Genomic DNA, 18,121 nt, shown 5'->3' on the forward strand with positions numbered 1-18,121 from the left:
ACAACAACAACAACAACAATAATAATAATAATAATAATAATAATAATGGATCCATTGACCAACTGGCCAGGAGGAGACATTGTTGCCAAACCCTCTTCCTTTGCCTTGGAAACAAAGTTGCAGCAGAGGAAGCAGAAGCATTGCAAGCCTGGAAAAGGAAGCCTGGGGTTTGGGAGGAGGAGGCTCTTTCCTGATTGGCTCCGGGGGGCTGCCCATCACTCTCCCCAGCCAACCAATCAGGGAGCAGGGAGGGGAAGCCCTGGCCCCGCCCTCCTGCGAAGAAGAAGAAGAAATTAGAAACCAGAGACCCAGGAGCCTTGCAAGGACTGCTGCTGCTGCTGCACGCCAGGCCCCCAGGTGAGTCCCCTTGCAAGCCTTTGGAGGACCTCCTTCCCTCCCCAGGACCCCCAGCCTGCCATGGGCCCCCCCTGGCCTCGGTTCCCCTCCTTCCCAAGCCCCCTGGGCCCTGCTTGGCCCACTCCCGGGTCCCCTTGCACGTCTGAACGCCCTCCTGCAGGCCTCCCTGGCATGCTTTCTCCCCCTTTCCACTCCCTGGGGGCTTTTCCAACCCTTTCCAACGCCTGGCTTGCTTGCCCACCCTTCCTGCCCCTCCTGGCCCTCTCCCTTTGTTGGTTGGCCAGCATGCGTGTCAGTGGAGCTCGTGTGAATGCACCTCTTTGGCGTTGCATTACTGGGAAGCCCCCCCCGGGTTGCTTTTCCCCCTTTCCTGCCCCTCCTCTCCAGCTCCCTTTGTTGGTTGGCCTGCATGATGCGTGTCAGTGGGGCTTGTGTGAACGCTCCTCTTTAGCTCCTGAATGTTGCAAGGAAAGGGGAGACCCTCCCTGGGTTGCTTTCTCCCCATTTGCACCCACTGGGTTGCTTTCCCACCCCTTCTGTCCCCTCTTTTCCTTTCTCTTTGTTGGGTTGCCTGCATGCGTGTCAGTGGCGCTCATGTGAATGCACCTCATTGGTTCCCTAAGTGTTGCATTACATGGGAGGCCCCCATGGGTTGCTTTTGACCCACTGGGTTGCCTTTTCCCCCTTTCTGCCCCTTCTTCCCCTCTTGGTTGGGTTGCATGCATGCGTGTCAGTGGCGCTCGTGTGAATGCATCTCTTTGGTCCCAAAGTGGGTTGCATTCCCTGCATTTGTACCCTTTCTGTCCCTTCTTTCCCTCTCTCTTTCTTGGTTTTCCTCTATGCGCGTCATTGGCGCTTGTGGGAAAGCACCTCTTTCGTCCCCAATGGTTGCAGAAAGCAGAAAGCATTCCCCAAAAAGTATAAATTCCACATATCAAACCTTGATGTTTTCCATTTTATTTAAGGGACGCTGTTTTGCTCCGCTGTTATATTTCATGGGACTTGAGCTTCCATGGATTTTGTGATCCGCGGAGGGGACCCTGGAACCAAACCCCAGCGGATAACAAGGTCCCACTTATAGACCTTGTCTTCACAGCCTGGAGGTAATATTATACTATAGTTTTAAATAGATAATACTGTGCATGAAACAAAGTTTGTGCAAACCGAACCGTCCGAAAGCAAAGGTGTCACTGTCTTAGATACCTGTGGATAAAGTTTTGGGTTTTGGAATATTCCAGATAACAGGTTGCCCAAACCTATACTTAGGCGTCTCATAAAGACGAATTAAGGCTTGGTCAAATGCCCAGACGCTGAATCAGTTACCTATGAGCTCACACTAAAAAGCAAGAAAACTAGCATTTCTGTTCTAGGCTATGATTAAAGATGATGGCGGGAGCGTGGAAGGTGACATTCAGGGTGCATCTGCACTGTAGGAGTAATGCAGTTTGACACCACTTTAAGTGCTGTAGCTCCATTCTCTGGGATCCTGGGATTTGGAGATGGTCTTCAGCCTTCTGTGCCAAAGAGTACTAGTGCCTCACAAAACTACAGAGCCCAGGATACTATAGGATGGGGCCATGGCAGTTAAAGTGGTGTCGCACTACGTTATTTTTACAGTGTGGATGCACCCTTAGTAACTTCATCTTGCTCTTCAGAGAAACATTCAAAAGAAGCCACGATGAGAGAAGGCTTTGCACCCAAAGTACCTATCCTTGAGTTTACCTGCCTTCAGTCCTCCAATAAAGGAGGAAACGTCGTCTCTAGACACAGATCACTCCAAAACTACAGTTCCTTGCCAAAAGTATTCACCCGAAGGAGAGCCTATCCTGGGGTTTTCTTGGCAAGGTTTGTTCAGAGGAGGTTTGCAGTTGCCTTCCTCCGAGGCTGAGAGAGTGTAACTTACACAAGGTTACCCAATGGGTTTCAAGTTATGTAGTCCAATGCTCCAAATGCTATACCATGGCTCTAACTTAGCGTTTTCTTGGCAATTGGGTTTCCATGGGCCGAACAAAGAATCGCACCCATCGTCTAAAACCAAACCCCAGGCCGAATGTGTGCCAAGAGGCACTTTGCGTTCCTACTTCTTTGTAGTTTGCCCTTGAACCGCTGTTTTGCGCTCGCCTCCCGCTGCTAAACCTTCGGGCGGCAATTAAAACAGATAAAATAATAAATACAAATCAAAGCTCCCTCCAACCTGCTTGTTCAGATCTCTGTTCCTAAACCCACTTCCTGAAATCCCTGCAGAATCATAGTTTTAGAGGACTGTGTATTTATGCAGACCTAATTAAAATGTGTCGAGTTAATGATCTGCTGAAAGGCTGTTATTGGGCTGAGAGCCCTAATAGTAAATTTTGGGGGCTGTAAAAAAGAGAGAGAGAGAGAGAGAGAGAGAGAGAAGTGGTTGTATTAAAAAAGCAAAACATGCACAACAGCAGCACCACGTACTTTGTGTATTTTGTTGTTGCAAGATGTATAGTTTCCTGGCTGATGCTGTGCTGGTTTGGGCATCCAACTGAAGACACACATTCGAGGGCTTTAAAGTGGGATATGATTGTGTGAGGTGTCTTTTAAAGTAGAAGGTAGAATAAATTCCCAACGCAAATTCTATCCAAGCTTATCCCTTTGGCCAGCAATTGCATCCAATCCCTACGGCTGGCACTGGCCAAAGCCTGGCATCTTAGAGTTGGAAGGGACCAGAAGGGGCATCTGTTCCATCCTCCTGCAAAGCAAGAATACACAACTACAACACTCTGGAAAGATACCCATCTCAGTTCTGTTTAAAGACCTCCTCCAAAGGAGGAAAGTCCACCATCTATTCCACTGTCGGAAAGTTCTTACAATCAAGAGGTTCTTCCAAATAACTTCCATAGAGTCTTGGAAGAGACCCCCAAGGGTCATCTAGTGCAAGCCATTTATGCCATGCAGGAACACAGAATCAAAGCACCCTGACCGATGGCCATCCAGCCTCTCTTTAAAGGCCTCCAAAGAAGGAGACTCCATCACCCTCCGAGGCAGTGTTTTCCACTGTTGTACAGCTCTTGCCATCGGAAAGTTCTTCCTAATGTTGAAATGGAATCTCTTTTCCTGTAGTTTGCATCCAATGCTCTGGGTCCTATTCTCTGGAGCAGCAGAAAAGAAGCTTGCTCCATCCTCAAAATGATGGAAGAAGCAAGATCACTGTCTTCCACAGTTGGACAGCCTTTGCCTTCAGAAAGTTCTTCCTAATGTTTATGTGGGATCTCTTTTTTTACCTGTAGCTTGCATGCATTGTTCCCGGTTTTACTCTCTGGAGCAGCAGGAAACAAGCTTGCTTCATGATCCTCAAAATGACATCCCTTCAAATATTTAAATATTGCTGTCGTGTCACTTCTAAACCTTCCCATCTCCTAAACATACTCAGCTCTCTAAGCATCTCTTCATAAGGCATGGTTTCCAGAGCTTTCACCATTTTCAATGCCTTACTTTGGACACGCTCCAGCTTCTCAATGTCCCCGATAGCTATGAGATCTGTGCAAGCAGGTTTGCAACAGAGGAAACTTAACTCCTCCATCCGTTCTCAGCCTTTGTATCTTTTTCCAGCCTCAAACTGCAGAGATGGTGCAAAAAGTATCAAATGAGGTCACTAGGGGCCAAAAGACATCGCAGAAATAATCCAGTTTGAGACCGCATTAACTGCTATGGCTCAGTGCTGAGAATTCTGGGAATTGTAGTTTTGTGAGACATTTGGACATCTCTGTTGGAGAGTGCTGGTGCCACCACAAACCACAGTTCCCAGGATTCCCTAGCAATGAGCCAGTGCAGTTAAGGCAGTCTCAAATTGGATTATTTCTATTTTGACCCTAGGACAAATGAACTTTTTCATGCCACTGGACAGATATTAATGTAGTTTGGACAAGGACTCCAAATCCCATCTACCTGGTGGCAGAAGCCCACCTCACTAGGGGAAAGGATGGGGATTCTGGGAGTTTCATTCCAAAGATAGCTCTTTTCTAAGCTGTCTACAGCCTCTTCTCAAGTATCATTGCCCAAAAGAGACTTGGCGCTGAAAAATAAAATCAGGATTTTTCACTTGCTTTCTGCAAAGACCCAATTGTTCAGTGCAAACGGACGGTGTTTGTATTCTGGACCGATGTTTGCATTTTCAGTGAGCTCATTGATTTAGCATTTGTGCGGCTGGCGGAGAGCAATTGTTGAAGTCATCGGATGGAAAAGGCGCTTCCATTGTGACCGCAGGGAGTGTCAGCCCACGTGAGAGTCATCCCCGGAACAAGGAAAGAGATTTGGGTGCACTCTTCACATTGGTTTGCAGAGAGAACACAATTCCCTTTAATCCAGAGGGATGATGCCATGTTCAACCTGGCGATGAATGAGAGCTGCTTCATGCAGATTTTTATGCAATAGAGTGGATGGGGTGAGATGTCTGCAGATGTGATTTAGCCTGCAATAGGTCTAGCCAAGAGGACTTCAGGGCCAGAATAGGCTATAGTTAGGTAATTTTCAGCCTTGGGCATCTTGACTCCATTTTTAAAGACCATATCTCTCTCTGGCTGCATCCGCACTGCAGATGTAACCCAGGTTTGGCACCACTTGAACTGCCATGGCTCAGTGCTATGGAATCTGAGGGTTGTAGTTTTGTGAGACGTTTACCATTCTCTGTCTGAGAGCTCTACAACAGTTCCCAGAATTCCATAGTGTTCAGCCATGGCAGTTGAATGATCCTGTTGTTAAGTGGGCAAATAGAGTCAGAAATCCTGAAACGTCTGCTGGACGAAGCGTCTTGCTGTAATTCTGCCCTACTTCCATCTTTGGCTTATGGGAATATTCGGTGCCAGCTACTGTTAGGAAGACTGAAGACTTCTTTGCTTTAAAACGGAGAAAGTAGGGATGGGTGCTTATTCTTAATGAGAGATCAAAGGCTGCCGTGTTTAACGAGATTGCTGGCAGTTTCGTTCCTTGGAGCTGGAGGCGCCGGCCTGTGCCAGTCTCCAGATCAGATCCCTACCGGTGTTTCAACTCTCTTCCCGGCAAAGGAAGACTTAATTGGTAACCCCTTGTCAAAAATGCCTTCTCTCTCCCCAGCCCCCTGCTGAGCGACCCAAGGCCTCCGTCTCCCTCCATTGATCAATGCTCAGGTTGCAGCGAAAGGTTGCACCGGAGAGGGAAGAAAGAGAATTACCAATGTGTAATGGAGCAGCAGAGGGTTATTTTAGTTTAGTTTAGTTTATTGGTGGTGGTGGGGAGTCTTTCAGGAATTCTTATTATGAAATTAAACTTTAAACGCTCTGTTCATGCATATCATCAGACCTCCCACCGAAGGCACCCAGATCCGTCCCTGGTGCAGGCTGCTACAGATTCCTGTGCTTAGAAGAAATGCAGTTGAAAGAAGTAACTTTGCCAAGTCCAGGAGTTTGGAATCACAGGGCCAAAACACATTGCAGAAATAATCCAGTTTGAGACCGCTTTTACTGCCCTGGCTCACTGCTAGGGAACTCTGGGAACTGCAGTTTCTTGTAGCACTGACAGAGAAGGCTAAATGTCCCACAAGAATTCCCTAGCATTGAGCCAGGGCAGTGAAAGCAATCTCAAACTGGATTATTTCTGCAGTGTGTTTTGGCCCACAGAACACAGGACAATTGGTTTTGGGTGGGGGAGCTACAATTCCCAGGATTCCCCAGCTTTTGCCTTGGGGATTCTGGGAGCTGCAGTTGAAAGAAGTAACTTTGCCAAGTGTTGAACACTTGTGCCCCTGGTTTTGCTTGGCTGTGGTGCAACTGGCTGAGTCCCAGTTCTGGTGAAATCATACCTCTGCCCAGCCATTTGCATAAGTACCACGAGTAGAATCATAGAATCGAGTACTTAAGCAATTCTAGTTGGATTATAGTTCTTTCACTGCAATGTCGAAAGTGACTCTCTGCAACCTGTAGAGTCTTAAAATGTTACCCAATTCCAACTCTCTTTCTCCTCTTTTTCATTTTAGGACAGCTGTGATGCCTTGGCGGAAACAGATGGAGGAGGATGTGGCTGCGAGAGTCTTAAGATTCAGCTAAGATATGGATGCCAGAATGGATGCCGCAGAAGCTGCCTGTCTTGAGCCGAAATTGGGAGCCAAGTCCCCCTCCATTGAGGATTCTAACCGGGGGTCGCAGGAGGAGAACGGGGCAGCGGACCATCTCTCAGAGCGGAGTGATGCTTCCTTTGCCACGGCAGAACCAAACCGGCCACAAGCCCCTGCTGGCAAACTGAAGAAAACGGCCTTTAAGCTTTTTGGTGGGAAGCGAAGCATCTGTACCTTGCCGAGTTTCTTCGGAGGGAAGAATAAAGGCCAAGGAAAGGCAGCCTCCAAAAAGGGTCTGAGTAAAAGTAAGACACACGATGGCATCAGTGACGTCAGATATGAAGACTCGGAGCATCTCCGAGGGTCCTTGGACGGTGGGACTGGTTTCCCATCCCCACAGCTGCCCACATCTCAAAGCACTCTCTTGGGCGCAGAGGCCAACCGGAGAGTTGGTTTCATCCACCCGTCGACCTCTCTGTCTGGAAGTTCTGAGGGCTTTGAGAAAAAAACTGGTGGAGACAAGTCCTTGTTCCTCCCCAGGTCTAAGAAAGGTTTGAGGGGGTTCTTCAACAGCATCAGGCGCCACCGGAAGAACAAAACCGCTGAGCCTGAGAAGACGGAGCTGCAAGAATGGACAACTAGGGATGTTGTGGAAGAAAGCCAGGCCAAAGCAGAGGACCACAGGGGTGTTGGGACCCAACAAAGCACAGATAAGGGGGACCCAAAATGTTCTCCTCTCCCTTCAGAACGGAAGGAGAACCTCTGTGGTGATGCTTCTCCTGGAAGTCTCGGTGAGTTGAGGGAGAAGGATCAACCAGCCACTGGTGAACGTGTCTCCATGGGAGACACAACTAGAGTTGCTGCGAGCTGTCAAGGTTCTCAGGATGCAGAATTGGACACAGACAATGTCTTCTGTACAAGTGCTACTTTTTGTGACCTTCCTGATGCTCTGCAGGCAGAATATCTAGACAACAGTCCCCCATGTGTACCCTCTGGAGACCAGCTCAGCTTCATGTTTGGAGATGTTACCTCCCTTAAAAGCTTTGATTCTCTCACCGGCTGTGGAGATATCATTGCCGAACCAGATATCGACAGCATCGCAGGGAGCTCTGCGTCTGCCGAGCGGAGCAGGGATGCTGCCAAACGGAGCTCCTGTCTGGTTACTTACCAGGGTGGAGGGGAGGAGATGGCAATGCCTGATGAGATAGAGGAGTATCTCCAGCAAGTGTGGGAAGGGGCCGCCAAAGCAGGAGAGACCTATGAAACAGACCTGCCGGAACTCATGGATGAATGTGAGCATCAAGGAGCAAATGGTGCCAAGCAGGAAACCCGCCTCTGTGTGGAAGGCGTGGATCTCTTAACTCCGCATAGCGACCAACAAGAATCTGCTCCCAATAGTGACGAGGGTTACTATGATTCTACTACCCCAGGTCCTGAGGAAGAAAGTGGTGAAGGGCTTGAGGAAGTCAAGAAAGACCGTCTTCCAAGAGACAGCTACAGCGGTGATGCCTTATATGAGTTCTACGAAACCGATGATGCCCTCTTGAGTCCTTCTCATGGAGATGAGTCATGGTTTGATCGAAAAGTATCCCCTCCAGACATTGTTGGCCACTTCTTTGACTTTGGTCTCCCTGACGAGAAAGACTTAGTCCGGATGATGGGCCGGAAGGGAGAAGTGATGGAAACGGAGGAAGAGAGGATGGCTGCCATCCAGAAGCAGCTGCTGTACTGGGAGTTGCAGAGAGAGCCAACGTTGAAACACCTTGAGATGATTCGCAAGGACCAGCATTCCAGGGAAAAGTTGCACGCTGAACATAAAATGGAAGTGGGCGGCCTTTTGGGGAAAAGTCAAAGCTGTCTGGGTTGCGAGGAAATCTCTCAGGCTGAAATAGCAACGGAGAGTCGAGATTGCAAAGACCTCCAAGAGATGTTGTACCTGGAAAAACGGTACAGTCCTGATTGCTTTATGCAGTTTGTAGGGAATGGCTCTGCCTTGGACGCTGAAGCAGAGTGCACAATGCTCGAGTCACATGCATTAAGTGGCTTGGCCCTGGAGAAACCAGTGGCTTATCCTTTCTATCAGGAGCACAGCTGCCGTGGCTCCCCACCAAATGAACAACCCAGCCGAGCGGAGGCTGACTCGAGAGAGACCCTCAAACCGGAAAGCCCCTGCAAACTGGAGCAGGCAGCTGTCAACTTCTCCCAAGCCTTGGTGGAGTTCACCAGCAGTGGCACCCTTTTCTCCAGTCTCTCCGAAAGTATAGGGAGCTCTGATTCGGGATCGGCCTTCACCCAGAACTTTCCCTCTCTCCCCACCATGGTGACGTTTGATATCGTTGATGTAGAGCAAGATGGAGAAGGTGAGTGTGAGCAACATCTGGAGATGAACATGAACGAGGAACTTGCCACCTCCTTCGAGGCCTTCGATGATAGCTACGTGCCGAAAGAATCCTTCACTGAATGTGACGAGAGAATGTTTACTGGGTACCCCCAGGGCTCTTTCCAAGGCGGCAACTGGGGCATCGCCAGCCTTCCCCGCCGCCTCCGGCTCCAGGAGTTGTGCCCTCCGCTGCCAGAGCCGCTCTCACTCTGCCGTAGGAGTCGATCCCTTGACACAGAGAGTTTGGAGTTTGAGCTGGCGAGCTTGCAGCTGTCCAAGAATGGCTTTAAGCCCTGTGAGCTCTGGTCTCAGTGGAGCGGATGCAAAAAGGACCCTCTTTCTCCAGGGCTGTGCGCCGGTCAAGCGAGTGCTCCATGCTCTCCAGAGGGAAAGGGAGAAGAGACTGGTGCCTTTTCTTGGACAGGACTACAGAATGTACCCACCGGGGAGGAGTTTTCCTCACGAGATGCAAAACTGTGGGACCGAGATTTCAACCATCAGTCCTTCCGGAGCGTATGGGGTGGGTTGGAAGGGTCTGACCTTGCGCAGAACTCTGTCAAGGTGTCTGGAAAGCCTTACACTGACGGAGACCCTGATAGAGGGTTTCTGGCACCAAGACCCATGGCCAGGCCCTCCAACCTGCCTCTGCAAACTCCGGGTGCCCCCCAAACAGGATGTCCCTCTCACAGGCTGGGTGTTGGGGACAGTGCAGCCAAAAAGCTAGCTTGGGTTCTCCCTTTGGGAGAGAGACCTGCTGGTGGGCCACCGAGCTTTGATTTTGCTCCTTCTCCAGAGAAACCAGCTGCATACAGACCTGTGGGTGTTGATGCAAAGAATGTCTTGGCTTCGCAGCAAGCGGAGATGCTGAGACCATTGTAAGGGCAAGGCTTTGTGGGAGCTCTGAAATTGGATCTGTTGAAGGGGGAGATTGGGCTGGGTGGGAATATTCCCTTGATGGCCTCTGGAATGTCATTGTGAATGTAACAAAAGCCAAATAACTTGGCGGGGTTTATAGGCTTGGCTTCCTAGGGTCCTTGGGGAGACTCAAGGCTTGGCAACCTGCAAGCGGTTATTTTAATTCAGAGCCAGGGAGGGACAGATTCGATCCTTGCTGCGGTGGTGAGAGTAGGGCCAAGTGTGCCTACTAGGACGCTAAGTCTCAGCGATGCTGTGGTGCTTCTTTTCAAGAGTAATTTCTGAATCACCTCTTCCGTTGTGTCGAACCACTGTTTTAATCTTGAATGTAATAAACTGGGCTTCGGGGAAGTGGGGGGATTTTTTTGGACTACAACTCACACCAATCTGTTTGAGGATTATGGATGTTGCAGTCCAAAACATTTCCCCATGCTGCACACTTATGCTGGGAAAGGTGCTTGAGGTGGGTTGGTCAAAGGATGCATCTGCACTGTGAAAATAATGCAGTTTGGCATTACTTTAACTGTTGTGGCTCCATCCTACAGCATCCTGGGATTGGTAGTTTGTTGAGGCACCAGCACTCTTTGGCAGAAAAGGCTAAACAGCTTGTAAAACTACAAATCCCAGGATTCCATAGGATGAAAGTGGTGTCGAACTTATCTCTACATTGTAGATGCAGCTTTAGATTTCTTAAGTTTCCAGCTTGGCTGTCTAGCGAAAAAGGAGCCAAATAGGGATGGTTTACCCTTGAGATGGCCTGTGTAAAAATATTTGGGAGGAAGGGGGTAAAAGAAAGGATGGATGTGGTAACGTTCAAGAACTGCCACAACTTCCCCTGGGATAAAAGTGAGGAAGTGTTAGTTTTTTGGGGGGCAGGAATAGCACAGTCCTGTCCTTGTTTGCTTGGATGTAAAATCCCCGTGGCATTTATTCTCAAATACATGTATGTGCCCATAAGGTGCCAGCCTCCGCAGAATTACATGGAAGTAAGTGCCACTCTGTTTGATAGGGCTTGTTCCTGAATAGTGACAGAATGAATATTTGGAAACCTTGACGAGAAAAATCCTGGACTCTTTTGCATTTCAGGACTTATTCTGTGAGGAATTTGCACATGGTTGCTTTGTGCGAAAGCCTGCTTTCTGTGCAGAAAACTGTGTTTTCTGTCTAGAAAAATCATAGACCTATGCAGAAATGTTGTTTCTGGCACAGAAAAAACCAGGTTTCTGTGCAAAACAGCCACGTGCAAATTTTGCAGAGAAACAGTCTGGAATTGCAAGCAGCCTTCGGAAAACTGTGTGTTTCTTGGAAGATTTTTCCGCAGCGGGACGAAGGTTGCTGAAATTACTGGTTGCTTCCTTGGAGGAGAAACTTAGTGAAGAATTACATCCCTATGCTTGAATATGTGAATATGAGGATTGTAGTCCTCATTTGCACAAGGGAAGTTTTTGGTGGGTGGCATTTGAATCCTGAAAAGGTTCATGGAGAGGGAAAAGGAAAGGTGTTTAAAATGGTAAAAAGCAGGGATTGAATGCTGGTTAAAGTGGAAAGAAGAGGATATGTAGAAAGAAACTTAAAACTGCATTCATAGAAGTGGGTTTAACCTGGGAGTCAGACTTATTGTATGTGGGTTCCATCCAAGTAGGTCTGAGTAGGATCGCTTCATAAAGCTATGATGGTTTGGATGGGTATTAAGAGAGGAGGGATGTCAAAATGAGTATCGAATTGCAATTTTCATGGGGATTATGGGTGTGTCTCCTTCAACCTGTCCCCTTTTAAATACCAAATGCCATGTCTGTTCTGTCCTATGTCTCCTCCAAGGAAGTGCTCTGCCTGTGTGCCCCTGAGCATAGATACCAAAAACTGGTTATGCTGCAAAATGGGTGTGAGTTGGAGTTTAAGAAAAACCAGTCTCCAGACTGGGGTTTAACTGCTTTGTGTATTCCACCCTTTCCCAAAATGTTGCTTTCTATGTGGGCTGGACTACAATTCCCATCACTCTTATGTGTGAAAGAGTACTATCTGGACAGACATAGTTGGAGAGGCACTTCTTCAGGTGAGAGCCAGCATAATGTCCTGGTTTGAGTGTCGGACGATGGCCCCGGAGACCAGGATTCGAATTCCCACTCAGCCATGGAAACTCACTGGGTGACCTTGGGCTAACCACACTCTCTCAGCCTCAAACTAATCTGGTTATGAAGACCTTGTGATTCCATTGCCGTAAGTTGGAAAAGACTTTGAAGGCATACAACAACAGCTCCTTCGGGTATCAAGGTCCCAAGTCCCTTAGGGCTTTAAATGTCATTACTTTGGATTCACACCCGAAGGAGCTAGTGCAATTCCTTTAAAACTGGTCGTCTATGATTTTGTAGGATGATATGATTTTGTATGACGCCCCAGACAGCAGTCTTAGCGGCTGCATTTTCACTTCCTTGCGGTTTCTGAACTACCATCAAGGGCACCTTCCTTATCCTCATTGCCAGCACCTTGACTATTATGACCAGCATCTTGAATTCACATTGGAAGTGTTATCCCCAAAGACTGATGGTATTCCCCACTGCTGAAATATGAGCACATGAACCTATTGCTGACCCGTTTGCTCAGTACTTCCCATAACTAGTTGTGGCTTTCCAGGGATTCAAATGGAGATCTTCCAGCTCCATTATGTGAGTCTCTCTCTTTTTTAGGGACATGTCCTGAGCTTGAAACCCTCATGGCAGAGTATGCTTTCGGAAGCAAGGTTAGGGAAACTTTGGCCTTCCAGAACCTTTGGACTACAACTCCCATCATTTTTCATATTGGTGATCTTGGCTGTGACAGATGGGAGTTGTAGGCCAAGGTATCAGGGTTGGAGGAAGATCCCATGCCCCTGCTCTGGAGATTTTGTGCATTGCTGGGTTGCTTTTTTAGGGTGAACCCATGTTAGGTGTAAAGTTTGCACCTCTGGTTTGGACTGCTCCGCTCAGCCCATGTGCCTGTGATGTGAATGCTCTTTGTGTAAAAAGGGACATGCCCCTGCTATCACTAGGAGAGCAGGTTTGAAACCCTTTGTGAGAGTCATCTCTTTGTCCTGCCTCTGCCATCCAATGTGAAGACCTCTTCGTGTCACATTGCTATGGCACCTATTATGGGGACGGTCTAGATGCCCTCACTGTTCATTTGCAAAGGCTTTATCCATCTAAGCCTGGATACCACTGCCATTGAATAACTACTGCCGCTACGGACACCATGTGTCTGAACTCAAGCATTCCAATAAATCCTTACAGACCATTCCCAGCGACGCAAGTATGTAAGACAAACATAATTTATTGAAGGGAAGTTCAATGTAAAAGCGGAAGATGACTTACTAAACACATGTTCTCTATGTGTTGGGAAATCCTGGCAAGAGAAAACAATAATCCTGGACTAATGAGAAGCTTTGCAGTTTGGGTTTTATTCTGTGCAAAATTCATTTGTACAGGAAATGGCTTTTTCTGCACAGAACGCTTTTTGCATATAGATGTTACATGGTTTTGTATGATGCATAGAAATGCAATTTCCTGCACAGAAACAAAAAGGACTGGCTTTCCGCACAAAAAGAACCGCCTGCAAATGTTGCGCAGAATAAATCCACAATTGCGAACAGGTCTCAAAACCTGTTTTTGGAGACTTTCTCCCAGTGGGAAGAGAGTATCTAAAATGACTTGCTGCTTCCTTGAATTGCTGGAGAATGACATCCTTGGCCGCTATGCATGGCCAGTTAGGTTGCATTGACTCACTTCCCCACTTGTTTTGCATTGCACTTGTCCACAAATTAGAAGTTTTTAATGCTCACACTGCCATGACTTTGTGCTTTTGGATGTGTTTTGGGGATGGGGGTGGCTTGGTGGGGATGGGATTGTGTAGCGGGTTTTTTCCTCCCTTTGTTTTTACTTTCGAACATATCGCCAAAGACATCTTGTGAAGTTTGTTGTCAAAATGATGTAGCTCTTGCTGATTTTTTGGGGGGGTGAGGGATAATGTGTATGTATGTAAAAAGAACAGAACAGAAAAGAGAAATAACCTAGTAAGAATGTTCATCTGCAAATGTGCGTTCCAGTAGCATTTTGGTTGTACACATTTAATGGAAATATTGTTGTTATTATCATTGCCGTTCTTTTGTAAAAAGAAAACCGTTTTATAATACATCGATGCATACGACACGACGACTCTGCCTTGGGAATGTGGCCTGTTTTCAACTGTGCATGTTTCCCTTTCTAGCTATAGATTCTTTTAATCTGATTTGGTTAGACAAGGGTAAAAAAAAAATGGCACATGGAAAGGATGAGACAACTATGGCCCCATACAGACAGGCCAAAATAAAGCTGCTTCGGTCACTTTGGAGATATGCTGTTTAAAAGATGCACGTGTCTTAAGAGTCCGGAAGCCACACCAAAGCCACAATCCAGTCTTAATGACTAGAGCGCAACTTTAGCGCAGCTTCTGGACTCTTAGGATGCATGCATCATTTAAACAGTATACTTCCAAAGTGACCTGAAGCAGCTTTATTTTGGCCTGTCTGTATGGGGCCTAAGTTGCAGAAAATGTTAAATACTAACTGGTATGGATTGGAGAAAGATGACCTTCCATCTAGGGGTTTCCACTCTCCCTCCATCCATGATGTTAGGTTTTGGCCCAGAGCTTTTAAAAGTAACCTTTTGGATTTATTGGACCCCAAGGGAATATGAGTCAACAGTGTGATGAGGCATCCTAAAAAGCCAATGCAATTCTAGGCTGCATCAGAAAGAGAGGTATCATGGGCACCTCAGAGGGAGATGGGCACCTGGCGGGGCGGCCACTCCTATCCAAGACTCTCTTGGCTGTGCCAGGGCACCTCTGCTGTCCATTGGCTACAGCCACTGGTGGGCATGAGGTTCTTATGGTGCCCAGCAGCTTATTTTGGGTTTGGTAGGTCTGCCCGCCAAGTGAGAAAGTGAGTTGCCTCTCTTTCCCATTTCCTCAGACATAGAAAGGGGTGCCAAGTGGCAGAAGCATCCCACCACAGCAGAGGCAACCTTACTAGTAAAGAGAGTCACCTGAAGTATCTGCCAGGAAGCCTAAGGGTGACAGCATGAGTTACTGCACTGGGTTGACACCAACCCTGATGATGCCACTGAACATGAGCATAGTAGTAGCATCAGTGTATTCTGTGTTGATCAGAACTCCTGTGAACAAATCTTGCCAAGAAAACCCCAGGTGACTTGAAGGTACGCACCACCATGAACGAGGTGGAACATGTCCAGAGAAGGGTGACCAAGATGATCCAAAGTCTGGAAACGGAGCCTTGTATGGGATGATCTAGGAAGCTGGAGATATTTGGCTTGGAGAAGAGAAGACTGGGAGGTAATATGATTGTTGTTTTTAAATATCTAGACATGTCCCACAGTAGATGAAGCAAGCTTGTGCTGTTTTTAAATATCTGAAGATCTCCCGTAGTAGATGAAGCAAGCTTGTTTTCTGTTGCTCTAGAGAATCAGAACACGAATCTGAGGATTCAAATGACAAGGAAAGAGAGTCCACCTAAATAGTAGGAAGACCCTCTTGGCAGCAAGAGCTTTTGGAGAGTGCAATGGACTGTCTCGGAGGGCAAATATGTTTTGTGGCACCATCTGCATTGATCACAGCACCAGAGGCCAAGGAAAGGACACCAGCTGTGCAGGGCAGCTGGTTCCAGGTAAAACAGCTTAATTCAGATCAGCTGATGCCCTCTTGGCCTCCCATCTGTTTTCCATTTGATTCCTGCTGCACATGGTCCCAGGAGTGGGACTTGTAATCAACTAAAAGGGAAGAGCTTTAATGCTGTCTGTATTTGCACAGGCCAAGGCTCCTCTTTTGCCGGAGCTCAGGAAGGTGCACTGAGGCTTATCTCACCAGAACAGCACCATCAAAGACACATAGTTGGAGGTAGGAGCCTTCTCAGGGAAACTTGGGACATTTGCAAAAGGGCAATCAATATCTTGGGGGCTGTGAGCCACACTGCAACATTTTAGTTGCAGGTTTCATTTGTGATTGTGTTACTGTATCCACAATCCTTTGCATACATCTGCTGGAACCCCATATCGCCTTAACTTTATGTATACTTAGCTAAGTAGCAAAGGTACTAAGCAACCCTATTAATTCATATGTGAAGGTGTGTATTGGAGCACCAGCAAAAGCACCCTGTTTGGCATCAGGACCAATGTGAATCCATGCAAAATGAATATCAATGAGTGATGTGCATTGAATGCTTTTTTTGGCTCAGTCATGTAGCAATGTAACAACACTCCTCCACTGGAAGTCATAGTCCAACACTCAAACCACTAGGCTGTGCTCCTTCTTCTAAATAACTATTAAAGGTACAGGAGCTCTCTCCAGTTTTCACTCCAGGAACACAAATTTCAATGTTGTCGAGAGACAAAGGTCTAACCTGTGTTGCAAAAATAATGCAGTTTGATACCACTTTAACTCCTGTGGCTCAGTGCTATGGAATTCTGGGGTTTGTAGTTTTGTGATATTTAGCCTTCACTGTCCGGGAGCTCTGGTGCCACAACTACAAAGTCCAGGCTTCCATAACATTTGAGTTAAAGGTGTCAAACAGCATTATTTTTGAAGTGCAGATTAGGCCACAGACTCAGGGGGTCTAGGGTTCGAATTCCTAGTTGGCCATGGAAATTCAGTGGGGGACCTTAGCCAAATTGCATGCTCTCAGCCTCAAATGAGGGCCATGGCAAACTGGCCATGGTAGCACGGTACAGTGAGTTGAGTGTTGGGCTGGGACCCCAGTAGACCAGGATTTGAATTCTCGCATGGCCATGGAAACCCACTGGTTGACCTTAGGGCACATCACACTCTCTCAACCTCAGATAAAGGCGATTTCCTCTGAAGAAATCGTGCCAAGAAAAATAAAACCATAATAGGCTCACCTTAGACTAGTCTCCATAAATCGGAAATGACTCAAAGGCACACAGCAACAAGGCACTAATCTCAATCTGTCGGGGCCGTTCTTTTCAGCAATGGGCACTTGCGAGCTAAAGAGGGAAAAGTGTGGGGTCATGAGGATAAGCTGGGCTTAAAAGCTTTCTGACTAGCTGAGCATCGCCCCATTTGACCCAATCTCCTTGTTGCAAATGGTTTGGTGGAAAGGAGTCTCCCCGATACACGGCGCTTTGGGGGACCAAGCGGAAGCCTAGCCAAGCAAGGACTTGGGTCAGCTTGGTTCCCTCTGTCTCCCATGGGACCCTTGTCAGCAATGAGCCATCCATCTCCCCCATGATTTAATTAGACCTAATTCAATTTATGAAGGTGACAGGAGGGAGCGGCCAGCAAAAAGGCCGTGGGGAGACATAAATGCACCAGGCGGGATTGACAGACAATGATGGCTTAGGCACAAGGAAGCCAGAGATTAGAAGGGTCACTATTTGTTCCAATCAAGCTCCAAATTGAATGGAGGGGGAAAGACCCAAAGGAGACATGCTTTTTGCCCTCCCAGCAAAGGCCATGCAAGGCCGGGGCAGGAAAATTTGGATTTTCTACTCCTCCGACAACAACATTTTTCCTTCTTACTCCTGACACTATGAGCAAACTTAGTGTCCCGTAGAAATAAGATGTACCAGGCACTGTTTGGGAACTGGATCTGCCCCAGGAGCCCATTCCTAACCCTTGATATTAAAAGAGGATTCCTTTCCTCCTATAGATTGGCTTAGAAACGTGTGCCATAATAATAATAATGATATATTTATATCCTGCTCCCCCGAACAATCGAAGCGGCATACATTAAAATAAACCAATAAAATACAATATCAATACAATGTCATATAATGACATTATAACCCTAACCCTTTCATCACTAATACATACCCTAAAAGCACCAGATCCTGGCCATGGATTGAGGTGCAAAGGAAAGGGTCTTATTCTCTCTTGCAAAGCAATAGAAGACAGTGTTGTGGGTTTTTTGCCTTTCTAAAATTGCTCTCAGTGGGACTTCTGGGTAAGAATGGAGGAGACTCATTTTGGGAGGAAGGCTTCCAGTTCTGATGCTGTGATGAAAGGCTTGAGTTTTTAACCTTGCCGGGGTGTTTCTTGCAGCATCAGTCGCCATAGACCTGCAAACGGTACCCTTCAAAAACCCATCTATCAAAAGAGAGGTGCAAAGAATTGGAAATTGCCATGGCAACTGTATCTTCCAGCATCATCTGATCCGACTTTCTCTCCAAAGCTGTTTGTTCCTGGCTGCCTCGAGAGGAACTAATGAAACTAAAGCCCAGCCCAAACGCCTCCCGATTGCTTTGGGGAGGAATTCAAATGCACCACGTTCTCTGGGTTTATTTTCTAATCTCTTTATTTTTAGGCCGCGACGGTCTCTTTGGAGAGGTTTTTGGAGGCATTTGGGGAAGAGGAGCTAGTGGACAAAGGGTGGCAGT

General features: G+C 47.3%; 1 protein-coding gene across 1 annotated transcript; it reads left to right on the forward strand.

The window, feature by feature from the left end:
- The first annotated feature begins 283 nt into the window (after positions 1 to 283).
- AMER1 (APC membrane recruitment protein 1) lies at positions 284 to 13,883 on the forward strand. Its single transcript, XM_042479762.1, has 3 exons — positions 284 to 357; positions 1,323 to 1,460; positions 6,335 to 13,883. The coding sequence occupies exon 3, from the start codon at positions 6,408 to 6,410 to the stop codon at positions 9,669 to 9,671; it is 3,264 nt and encodes a 1,087-aa protein (XP_042335696.1). The 5' UTR covers positions 284 to 357; positions 1,323 to 1,460; positions 6,335 to 6,407; the 3' UTR covers positions 9,672 to 13,883.
- The last annotated feature ends 4,238 nt before the right edge of the window (positions 13,884 to 18,121 follow it).

Source organism: Sceloporus undulatus, chromosome 7, assembly GCF_019175285.1.
Source record: "Sceloporus undulatus isolate JIND9_A2432 ecotype Alabama chromosome 7, SceUnd_v1.1, whole genome shotgun sequence".
In the NCBI taxonomy this organism is placed as follows: Eukaryota; Metazoa; Chordata; class Lepidosauria; order Squamata; family Phrynosomatidae; genus Sceloporus; species Sceloporus undulatus.

What these genes read in the sequence shown, in the direction of transcription:
- AMER1 (XM_042479762.1), top strand. Translation starts at nt 6,408, where the DNA reads ATGGATGCCAGAATGGATGCCGCAGAAGCTGCCTGTCTTGAGCCGAAA.